Source organism: Melanotaenia boesemani, chromosome 18 (assembly GCF_017639745.1).
Source record: "Melanotaenia boesemani isolate fMelBoe1 chromosome 18, fMelBoe1.pri, whole genome shotgun sequence".
NCBI lineage: Eukaryota > Metazoa > Chordata > Actinopteri > Atheriniformes > Melanotaeniidae > Melanotaenia > Melanotaenia boesemani.
Window position 1 is genome coordinate 16,709,036 of NC_055699.1, and position 12,959 is coordinate 16,721,994.

General features: G+C 42.9%; 1 protein-coding gene across 8 annotated transcripts in view; it reads right to left on the reverse strand.

The window, feature by feature from the left end:
• Positions 1-12,959, reverse strand: part of LOC121629120 (early endosome antigen 1-like) — a 118,475-nt gene that overhangs the window by 32,870 nt on the left and 72,646 nt on the right. For all 8 annotated transcript variants that reach the window (XM_041968675.1, XM_041968674.1, XM_041968673.1 and 5 more), the window contains 2 exons: positions 12,393-12,494; positions 4,390-4,627 (listed from right to left, as the gene is read on the reverse strand). In XM_041968675.1, the coding sequence (XP_041824609.1) occupies positions 4,390-4,627; positions 12,393-12,494 (340 nt within the window). The remainder of the gene's footprint in view (positions 1-4,389; positions 4,628-12,392; positions 12,495-12,959) is intronic.

Sequence of the window (12,959 nt, forward strand, 5' to 3'; positions counted from 1 at the left end):
GCGCATGCGTGTGTTGAATATTTACAGGACGGACCTTGACTTTGATTGTGTGCATGGCTGTTTGACTGAGACAAATAGAAATAGAGAAAATGTTAAGTGAATTTCTCTAATGCTTTTAAGACTACACAAAGTGCTGTGACAATAGTGGTGGGATATATATATATATATATATATATATATATATATATATATATATATGTGTGTGTGTGTGTGTGTGTGTGTGTGTGTGTGTGTGTGTGTGTATGTATACATATAAATACATACATATAAATATAAATATACATATATATATATATATATATATGTATATATATATACAGATACATATAAATACAAAAATATATATACAAAAAAAAGAAGAAAATATACATTTAATACATTTAATAGAACTAACAAAAATTTATGGTATTGTAGCATTAAAGTGTTTAAATTGAATCCCTTGGAAAATTTAAGCTGCATCTGGAATTTCTAAATATTTTATGACGCACAAACACTTCTTGTGTGTGTGTGTGTGTGTGTGTGTACATGCCCTACCTTGGTGATTTTTTACTGAACCTCAAGGTGAAGGTTTACTATGAATCTCAATAATCAATAAAGCAGAAATGTGAAAACTTGAGATGGGGATCAAATTCATATTCAAGGCATAAGTCTTGAAGTGACCTTAGTGACATCTCCCACCAGGGGAGGCCACAGAGAAAGCAATTAGCTGCACAGAATGATCGTTTACACAAACTGTCATATTTCCACCCAAACACACTTAATGTACTTAATGTACACACACAGACACACAGACACACACACACACACACACACACACACACACATATATATATATATATATATATATATATATATATATATATATATATATATATATATATATATATATGGCCAGAGAACTAAACTGAGTGCTAACTTTAGACAAACAGATTATTAGGTGAAGGGTATGTTTAGCTTAGCAGGGATTGATGGCCAAATACTGACAAAATTTTCCACATAAAACCCGGATCTGCTGAGGATTGTGGATTTTTCAACACTTCTTATTATCTTAAAGAAGAACAGCCATCCACACTGTCAAGTCTGGGGTGTTTTACAATCTGTTTTTAGTGGCTTCATAGGTGAAGTTATGACAGTAGTCCACAATCTAAGATCTTCAGTATGCCCAGTCTAAGACTTTCTTGACCCTTTTATTCTGGCTTCACAACTTATAGCATGATATTAGTCCATAATCTAACTCTCTCTCAATCTCTCCCTCTCAACGCCTTTCGTGTGCGCTTCAAAGCCCATCATACAGCATCAGCGGTATAATCACAGATCTGCGGTCAGATTACCCTGTTCTCTCAGCTAACCTTTAACATGAGAAGGATGAAAACCTTGCTAACCCTGAATCAGTGGTTGGGGCTGGGCTGGGCCCTGCCTGGCCCTCATAAAAGCTTCATAAGGCTTCATGGGAGCTTCCTTTGGCTTTGTTGGGGGATTCGTAACTGGGTAAGGTGCTCCCCCGAGACGTCCCAAAGCCTCCCAAGACTCTTTCTCTCTCTTTCTGAAGTTTCATAGACTTGCAACACTGCTTTTGGGTATAAGCCAAAAGGTGCAGGCGCACAGCCGCACACTGTCATGCACACAAATACACCGCAAGAAAAGAAACACTAATATGCACACAACAGTGACTCACAAAGACTAACACTCACACACAGATTCTTAAACTCACACACACTTACACCCCATCACACTCCCCTCTTGCTCTCTCCTCTCCGCTTTATTTACAATCCTCTGGCAGCGGTACAAGGGCCCGGGGCTATAACACACGGCACCTAATGCTCAAACTGCCAGGTAATCTCATGTCTGACATCCCCCTTTGATAGAAACTGATCAATAGACTCTTGTAAAGGAGTCATTTTCTCTGATGTTTCTACCAACCACTTCTCTCTATCTCTAACTCTCCCCCTTTTTCTCCCCCCATGCCTTCCCTTTTATTAGCCATACATTTATAATTCATATTTCAGCTGGGCTGAGTTAGCTCTAAGACAAGGGGTGGGGGGCAGCTTCTTTGTGTAATAAAGAACAATAGTGGTGAAATGATGGGGAGAAATGCCAGTGTTTGCTGCTGGTTCCGGTGAACAACAGTTTTGGGGATCGATAGAGTGTGAAATGGGATTATAGCTAGTAATAGAGGTGAATTGGAGGAGAGAGGCCTATGCATGTGTGTGTCCAGGGATCCAGATTGGATATCAGCACACTCACACACACACATATTCACACATAATGATTTCATCATCTTTAGGCAGATGCATATCAGCAGCACAGAGGGGTGGTAAGATCCCATTTCTGTTTTTGTGGAAATAAGGATAAGGAGTTTTTGTTATGCTGTTATTTCATTTGCTGTCATGCAGCCGACCTCACAAGACATCTTATTTAACATGTAAGATGACACTATTAGTGATATTTGAACATCTTAAGGATCCATCTTTGTCTAAATGTTTATAAATAGGCGCTTATGAATTTCTGCACAGGAGAAAATGACAACACTCCTGCTCACTGACACTTTTAAACGCATTGTATTTCACTCACTATGCATACAATATATTATACATGTGCACACTAGTATGCAGCATAGACAGACACTCAAGCATACCCCAAGAGCCATATGTGACTGACAGTTAATCTGACACATACAGCAATACACCATATTTAAGAACGTTTTTTCTCTTTTCTGATCACTCCCTTCTTTCCAGTCTCTCAAGCCCACCCTGACACAGTATGATTGAGTCCAGCTGCCTTCAGACACTTCATTCTCATCTATGTGACACTTTCCTGGTTAAAAAACTCACTTCTCTTCTCTTTGTGTCTTTCTATCCGACCATAGAAGCCTCCTGATGTAACATCCGTCTATCTAAACCTGCTGTAAATGCTACACTTTACACCATAAAGCAGTTTACTAAGAGCAATTACCTGTTTTATTTTATTTTAAATCTGATATTGGTGGTTACTTGATTGCATTTTTATACATCGTTATGAATAATTACCATAATATAACATTGTAACATAATACAACAGTTAAGCATGCTAGTAAAATATATAAAGTAAGAATGTCTAGAATGGGTGCTTATAATGATCCATTTTCTGGTGATGAGATGTGCTTAAATCTATCTGAGCTTGTCCATAGTCTTTTGGAAAAATCTGCATTTTTATCTGTTCATTTTCACAATCCACTTTATCCTAAAACAGATCTCCAGTTATCACCACTCAATGCAATGTTTTCATAATACAGACAGAACCACAACAAGGAGTCCAGTTAATAAAAAGGCCCTTTGTTCATGACAGTAATTTCTCAAGCTGCCTCCTCACCCAGTTTATTCAGACCACTGCTATATCCAGGTAAACAATGTCCCTTTTGTTATAATAATGCATCTTTATTCTTCTTAAGTCATTACAATAGGCCCTACATTTGTGGACTGTATTTGCTAAAGGTAAAAGCTGAATAATATGTGGTTTTGTGTGGAGAGGAGAGTTGAGGGAATGCGTTTTGATCACAGACAAAGGCCAAGCTACACAGCGTTGTCCTTCTGTCTCTATCTTGTTAATGAGCACTGTTCACTGAGCAAGCCAGCCACTGTCTGCCACAGACAGAGACCTCAGATTCATCTCTCTGCGGACAATAGGTGATTGTGTGTGTGTGTGTCTGTGTTTGTACCTTAGAGAACCAGTGTGTATGTGCTAATTAAAGCAGTGGGAGTTGGAAGAAATGACTGTGAGCGTGCGTTCGTGAGGTGTTTGCCTGGCGTGACCGTAGATATGTACGTTAATTCTTAATGAGACATTTCTGTGCCCAGAGAGACCCAAGCATCACCATTCTTGCACTGACACACTACTACAAAGGCCACCGTTGAACACATCCACACAAGTACGCACTCACACATAAACTAGATCATTACCATACAGCTAAAGCGGTCTGCCATTAAAGCAAGCCTCTATCTACAGTGTGTGTGAATGACTGAGGGGACACTGCATGTGGACATCTAGCAACTGAATTGCCACTGTGTTAGCTGATTTTAGCTAACTGCTGTGTTGCTGGCTCTGCCACAAGAAGCAGGACACACTGTCTGTTGTAGCTGCTCTAGTATGCAGTTGACTTCAGATGGAAAATGCTGCCTAAAGGTTCAGCAGCAGGAAGAGGTTCACACACAGCTAAAAACAGTAGTAAAGAATCAAACAATGAGCCAAGAGCTGTTCTTATTGGGCTGTTTGTAAACTAAAACAAGATGAGAACTGGTGTAATCCAGGTTTATTTGTATTTGTATATAATGGTATAAATGGTCAAAAAAGTCTGCAAAATAAGTAATATAACTGATTAATAATAACTAAAGAGTAACTAAAGCTGATAGCTACCTGCAACTTGGTGCTTGCTGTATAGCTGATCCAGCTCTTTCCTCAGTTGCCTGCTGTGTGTTCTCAGGCTCTGGTTCTCTCTAATGGCACTCCTCATCTTGTCCTTGTCCAACTGTAACTCCTCCTGGAGTCTCTGCACCTCTCCTCTCTGTATATTCACCTCCTTACTCCTCCTTACAGACTCTTGTTTAGCCTCCTTCAGGTGCTCCTCTGCCTGCTTGAGGAGCATCATGTTGACCTTCAGCATGAAAAAGAAAGAAGATTAGAAAGGAATGAACGACACATGCATGTGTGGTGTTTGTGGCCCTGCTCAGACGAAGTGTGCTAAAAAAAACGGTTTAGAACGCTCTCCACATTTGGCCTCAAATCAACTCTTAAAAATGTCTTGTCCTATTACTTATGTGATTTTTGCAAAAGCTTTCAATTTGCAGTCATCCAAGTGAAATTTTCCCTACATATTTGCCTTAGAATTACAGATAAAAAGAAATAAGGCAGAGAGTATGCATAAGTAAATATCAAAAATCTTGTTTGAATTGTTTGCATCGGCATTGTATATTGTATCGTTTGTGTCTGCATCTTGCAAAGTGCCTAAAAATGTAACATACTATATGATATGTAGACATGTATTATTGAATATGAATGTTGGTTGAGCTTTCAGCGCTTGCTGCCTTTCTTAGTTTATTTATGATTCTCTTTAGAAATAAATTTTAACAAAGACATCAAGACAAAACATTTATGTAGTAGCACAACAACGTTATTATCAACTAAACATTATTATCTTAATGCATTATCTTTCAGTTTCCTTCAAAAGCCTTTTACTGTAAATCGACCTGAGCTCAGACAGAATATGCATGACTAAGCATTCATGTAAATCATTAGCTCTTGTATAATTATGTGTATTTGCATAATGATAATGATTAATAATGCGTATATGCATAATGCATGTGATGAATGTAGCTGTAGCCTTCAACTTCTATGTCTCTACATGACATAGACTCATTATGTGTTATTCCACAGGGAAGATGGCTGCATGAATGGGCCAGACCTGACAGCAAGTGGAAACACCACAGTTGGGTTTGTGTGTTTATAAAATTAAATTTATGTGTGCATGAATGTGATCTTGGTAAGAATAACATGCAACACAAAAAATGAATGTGTAAAGTGACCTTATCAAACATTATCGCTTATGCATAAAAGGCTATGACACACACACACACACACACACATATGTCCAAGACTGCCAGTAATGTTGGCACTCTGCCAGGCTACAGTTACCACTTTGAGTAATTTGAATATTTAGTGTCCCATTGAGCTCTTAATTGGAGTCAATTTTACCAGCCTTGGCACCGTTTGGTGCTTTAATTAATGGCAAAGCAATTTGTTTCTGCCAGGCAATCACAGGACAATCACACGAGGGTTGGTGTGTGGTGCCCATGACAGTAGTTGAAGCACTTCTGTGGAAACTTGAATTGGGTTTTCAAATCATGTTCTCAGCATGCATAAGAAACATTCACAACAGTATCCATCTGCACACTGCACAAGATTTCAGCTTACACCCACTTCAGGTCACACCTATTTCAGGATATGCCCACTCACAGTTTGCAGTAGAAAACATACCTAGAGGGAGAATCGGTTGCATGATCTTTTACTGTAGTTTCTAACCACAGACTGCATTATCTAAGACGACAGTAACTTAAATAACAATAGAAACTTTAAATACTTATTTAGTACTCTGAGCTACACAGCAATTAATAGTGATTCGGAAATGCAATTCACTTACTTTGCTCATCTGATTTCCTGATATCTCTCTGGTGCTTAGAGCAATTGTTTGAGAGTAAGGGGAGAATTATTCAATAAACTGTTCTCATTATAAGGTGATCACATACATTTTATATATACTAATCTACAACTGAATTAATTGTCTAAATGGTTAATGTATTTTGTGGCAAACCAAAGTTTTTGCTGGTTAAAATACTCTTATTTGGTGATCTTCTCTACACTATCTTCCATTTCTTGTTTGATTCTGTGTGATTTGACAAAATGCAGTTTACACTGTTATTACATTACTTCTTCTTTGGTTTACATCCCTACATTGCAATCTGCTGACAAACTTTTCTCCAACAAATAAGTACAATGGAGGACATTTCTGAATTGAATCAGAAGTAGAACATACAATATTAGTGACTCTCTCTAAATTCATTATTACTTTCATACCTTTTGTGTGGCAGCAAGCTTAACCTCTAAGCTCATTATTTCCTTTTTCAAATGTGTCACTTCCTGTTCCAGCTAGCTAGGTGCGATTGCTTAGGTGTGTGTGTTGAGATGCTGCAAAAATCTGCTTCAGATCCTCTTTCTCCTGTGTTCTATAAGGAGAGTGAACGTCTGTGTGATGAATTATTACAGTGTTAAAGTCATCAAACCAGACAACTGCCTTAATTAGAAAAAGTTATTTGCATGCACTGTACTAAATTTCTCCTACAGCCCACTGTTTGGCCTTAGCTAAGTGGACAGTTAAGAGAATGAGTGAGTTAGGGGTGGAGGAAGATGAGAAGGGCAAGAGAGGAGAGACAAGGACAGACACAAGGATCAGCACAGGAGAATGAGAGTTTTATAGACTCTGTTATTACTGTCTGGCCAGCTCTGACTTCATCTTTAGAATAGCCTTTTCACACTCTGTGAGGTGTTCAACTTGCTCAGTGCAGCACTGAAACACACAAAAATACAGATAAACACCAAAAAATGTGGGTGCCAGGAACCTTTTTTTTATCATAAAAATTCAAATTTTTATTTATATTTTTAAGATTTTCTAATCTACTAAAGAAACACGTTTGTAAACTAGAGTATAGATCTTAGATTTACCTGTTTAATTGAATATAAGATTAGAAAAGCATTGCCTGGTCAATGAGTCTAAATTTTAGCAGCAACATTCAGATAGTAGGGTCAGAATTTGGAGTAAACATCATAAAAGCATAGATCTATTGCTGTTGGTGGAGTAATGATCCATCCATCCAGCCAACCATTTTCTGCCGCTTATCCAAGGCCAGCCAAGAGATGTAGTCCAGCTTGTCCTGGGTCTTCCCTGGGGCCTCCTTCCGGTGGGATATGCCTGGAACACCTCACCAGGGAGGCGTCCAGGAGGCATCCTGACCAGATGCCGAGCTACCTCATCTGGCTCCTCTCGATGCGGAGGAGCATCGACTCTACTCTGAGCCCCTCCCAGATCACGGGGCTTCTCACACTATCTCTAAGGGAGAGCCTGGCCACCCTGCAGAGAAAACTTGGCTGCTTGTAACCATAGGTGAAGGTAGGAACATAGATTGTTCAGTAATTCGAGAGCTTTTCCTTTTGGCTGAGCTATTTCTTCACCACGACAAACCGATGCAGAGTCTGCATCACTGCAGATGCTGCACCGATCCACCTGTCTCCCGCTCCATCCTTCTCTCACTTGTGAACAAGACCCCAAGATACGTGAACTCCTCCACTTGGGGCAGGACCTCATTCCCGGCCCAGAGAAAGCACTCCACCCTTTTCCGGATGAGGACCGTGTCTCAGATTTGGAGGTGCTTATTCTCATCCCAGCCACTTCACACTCGGCTGTGAATTGGTCCAGTAAGAGCTGAAGATTGCGGCCCAATGAAGCCAACGGAACCACATCATCCACAAAAAGCAGAGACGCAATCCTGAGGCCATCAAACCAGATCCCCTCAACGCCTTGGCTGTGCCTAGAAATTCTGTCCATAAAAGTTCTGAACAGAGTCTATGAGGGCAAAGGGCAGCCTTGGCGAAGTCCAACCCTCACTGAAAATGATTCTGATTTACTGCCAGCAATGCAGACCAAGCTCTGACACCAGTCGTATAGGGACCGGACAGCTCGTACAAGGGGGTCCGGCACTCCATACTCCTGAAGTACCCCCCACAGGAGTCCCTGGGGGACACAGTCGAACGCCTTCTCCAAGTCCACAAACCACATGTAGACTGGTTAAGCAAAGTCCCATGTCCCCTCCAAGATCCTGAAGAGCATGTAGAACTGGTCCACTGTTCCACGACCGGGACAAAAATCACACTGCTCCTCCTCAATCCGGGGTTCGACTATTTGACAGACTCTCTTCTCCAGCACCCCTGAATAGACCTTACCAGGGAGGGTGAGGAGTGTGATCCTCCTTTAGGTGGAGCAAACCCTCCAGTCCCCCTTTTTGAAGAGGACAACCACCACCCCAGTCTGCCAGTCTAGGGGAACTGTTCCCGATGTCCACACGATGCTGCAGAGGCATGTCAGCCAAGACAGGCCTACAGCATCCAGAGCCCAAGGAACTCTGGGCGGACCTCATCCACCCCTGGGGCCCCACCACTGAGGAGCTTTTTAACCACTTCAGCAACCTCAGCCCCAGAGATGAGAGAAGCAACACCAGGGTCCCCGGATGTGTTGGTGGGACTGAGAAGGTCTTCAAAGTATTCCCTCCACCATCTCACAACGTCCCGAGTTGAGGTCAGCAGCCCTCCCTCCCCACTGTACACAGTGTTGATGGAGCACTGCTTTCCCCTCCTGAGCCACCGGATTGTGGAACAGAATTTTCTCAAAGCCATTCAGAAGTCATTCTCAATGGCCTCTCCAAACTCCTCCCATGCCCGAGTTTTTGCCGTAGCGACCACCGAAGCTGCGTTCTGCTTAGCCTTTAGATACCCATCAGCTGCCTCTGGAGTCCCACAGGCCAAACAGGCCCGACAGCTTGACGGCATCCCTTACTGCGGGTGTCCACCAACAACAGGCACAGACGACCTTACTGCCACAGCTCCAGCACAGCACAGCACAGCACAGCACAGCTCCAGCTGGCCGTCTCAACAATAGAGGCACAAAACACAGACCAGTGGCACAGAATAGATGCACGGAACACAGCCCAGACTCAATGTGTCCCGCCTAACCCGGGACACGGTGTAAGCTCTGCCAAAGATGGGAGTTAAAACTCTTTCTGATAGATGACTCCGCTAGACATTCCCAGCAGACCTTCACAACACCCTTGGGTCTGTCAGGCCTGACCGGCATCCTCCCCCACCATCTGAGCCAACTTACCACCAGGTGGTGATCAGTTGACAGCTCCGCCCCTCTCTTCACCCGAGTGTCCACCCATTCCTCCTAATGACGCCCCTCCAGGTCTCATAGCCCACGTAAGCAAAGTAGTCCCCCAGAAGAACGAGGGAGTCCCTGGAAGGAGTGCTTTCCAACACCCCTTCCAAGGACTCCAAAAAGGGTGGATACCCTCTCGTCCACCTAGGTAAAGCCCAACATACAGGCACCAAATTGGGGGGCAATGAGCATACCCACACCTGCTCGGCGCCTGTCACCAACTTCAGAATGGAAGAGGGTCCAGCCCCTATCGAGGACAGTGGTTCCAGAGCCCAAGCCGTGTGTTGAGGTGAGTCCAACTGTATCAAGCTGGAACCCCTCAACCTTGCACACAAGCTCAGGCTCTTTCCCTGCCAGAGAGGTGACATTCCACGTCCCTAGAGTTAGCTTCTGCACCCGAGGATCAAACCACCAGGGTCCCCGCCTTTGGCCGCCGCCCAGCTCACTGCACACAACCCCTATGGCCCCTCCTGCAGGTGGTGAGCCCACGGGTGGAGGGGCCCATGTCACCCTTTCAGGCTGAGCCTAACCGGGCTCCATGGGCAAAGGCCCAGCCACCAAGCGCTCGCCTTTGTGCCCCATCTCCAGGCCTGGCTCCAGAAGGAGGCCCCGATGACCCACTTCCGGGCAAGGGAAACCTGCGTCCATGGTTTGTTGTCATCATAGGGGTACTTTGAGCCGCGCTTCATCTGGTCCTTCCCCTAGACACTTCTTTGCCATGGGTGACCCTACCAGGGGCATAAACATAGCTACTAGGATCGTCAGGACACACAAACCCCTCTACCATGGCAAAGGTGATGGCTCAGGGAGGAGTGGAGTAATGATGAAGGGTCCGGGAGATCACATGTGGTGTGCCCCAGGGTTCGGTTTTGGGCCCAGTGCTTTTTAATCTATACATGCTCCCTCTTGGCGGGGTCATCAGGAGACATGGGGTCAACTTTCATAGCTATGCTGATGACACCCAGCTGTACATCTCCGTGTCTCCTGATGACTCAAGGCCAATGGATGCTCTTTTTAACTGTATTTTGGACATCAAATCCTGGATGGCAGAAAACTTTCTCCAGCTTAACCAGGCCAAAACTGAGTTTTTAGTCATCGGTCCTGGGGCCCAGAGAGAGAAACTTTTACCTAAACTACAATCAATGTCTTTTAATCCATCTTCACAAGTAAAAAACTTGGGCGTGATTTTTGACTCTGAGCTGACTTTTATTCCCCATATTAAGAATATTACCAAAATAGGTTTTTATCATTTAAAAAACATTGCCAGAGTGCGCCCAATTCTCTCCCGGGCTAACACAGAGATGCTTATGCATGCTTTTATCACAAGTCGTATTGACTACTGTAATGCCCTGCTTTCTGGTCTTCCCCAAAAAACCATCTCAGGTTTACAACTTCTTCAGAATTCAGCAGCACGTGTCCTGACAAAGACCAGAAGGCGGGCCCATATTACACCCATTTTACGATCACTGCATTGGCTCCCTGTGTGCTTCAGGATCGATTTTAAGGTCATTTTATTAGTTTTTAAATGTCTTAATGGTCTTGGACCTTCTTATCTCTCAGATTTGCTTTTACCCTATGAACCCTCGCGATCCCTGCGGTCCTCCGGCAGTAGACTTTTAGTCATTCCTAGGGTCAGGACACACACCCACGGGGAGGCGTCGTTCCAGTGGCGCGGCCCTCACCTGTGGAACAGTCTGCCGGAGGACCTCAGGGTTGCAGAGAACATTCAGGTTTTTAAGACTCGGTTGAAGACCCATCTATTCAGCTTAGCTTTTAGTTGATATTCAGTTATTTAAGTCTTAATTAGTTTCGTAATATTTGGTTTTATTACTTCTGACGTTTTATACACTGAGTGCTCTTTTACTGCCTTTTATTGTTTCTGGATCCTTCCAGTGTTTCCTCTACGGGGGTCCGTCTGTACTGGGGGTGGTGTCCGGCTGTGGCTGATCGATGCGGTGGGACATACGTCTTGGCGGTGGGGGCTGGTGTTTCATCCAGGTCTCCCCGGGCCGCCGTGCTCCTGTGTCCCTGCAGTTGCAGAAACTTGGCAGAATACTGTCCCACCCTTGGTGCAGATGGATCCCCTTCTGATGAGGTTTCCTCATTTGTCCATCTGCACCTGGCATCATGTACTTTGAATTTGAAGGAGTGTTTGTGCGTGTAAGGGGGTGGGGGGTGAGGGTGATTGGACGGGAATGTTTTTAAATGTAAGGCGCTTTGAGCCACAATCTTGTACGAAAGGCGCTTTATAAATAAAGTTTTGATTGATTGATTGATTGATGAGGGAGAGTTTTCGTGGCACACTTTGGGCCCCTAGGTACCCACTGAGCATCATTTAAACGGCACAGCCTATCTGGTTTTTGTTGCTAACCACTGTCTGTCCCTTCAACCATAATGTACCCATTTTCTGATAGCTACTCTCATCAGGATAATGCACCATGTCACTAAGCTCAAATCATCTCGAAGTGGTTTCCTGAATATAAGAATGAGTTCACTGCACTCCGATGGCATCCACAATTACCAGATCTCAATCCAGTAGAGCACCTCTGGAATGTGCGGTGGAAAGAGAGATTCTCATCACTGGTGTAAAGCTGACAAATCTGCAGCAATGTAATGTGTCATGTCAATATGGAGCAAAATCTCTGAGAAATGTTTCCAACAGCTTGTTAAATCTAGGCCATTAGGAACTACGGTGGTTTTAAAGACAAAAGGGGGTCCAACCTGGTACTTGTAAGATGTACCTAATAAAAGGGCCAGTGAATGTATATCCCAGTTGTAATCAATGAATACAACTCTAAGTAATGCAATTATAGTTGCAATAATTTTACATTCCATAGTGTTTAGATGCAAATTGTCTAATTCTATACATCTAGGACCTTACCTTCTGTAGCTGTTCTTTGAGCCTGGAAAGACAGAGATAGTCCTCATCAGAATGAGAATGGCTCTGCTTATAGACGCATAGGTCACCCTCCACCATCAGTTTCTATAAGTAAAGACAGAGCAAGTGAAACAGGTGGCCTGTACAACAATGTATGATCTGAGACAGATTCTACTGGTTTAAGTATTTTGGTTTTTAAGAAGTGACAATAACACTGACATACCATTAAGCAAATACACTATTGTTACACTCATTTGTGTATTGATTTGCAGAGATGAAAGACCTTGGTGTTCCAGACACCAACACAGCCAGCTCAACATTAACAATGAGTTTCCTCTGGAGAAACTAAAATGAGCAAATGTACACCAAAACCTCCATCATTCTTTAAATTACTAAGGGATATCTCCTTGAAAAGAAAAAAAAAGTACCTCATTGTTTTCTCCCACTGAAAGCTCTGTCTATATTCATTATGTTCATTATTAAAAATAAATTGCTTAATATATCACAACCCTGAATCGTAGTCTATTAGCTACAGTGCTTTATGAAGGCAAATCATGTAAGTAATTCAAA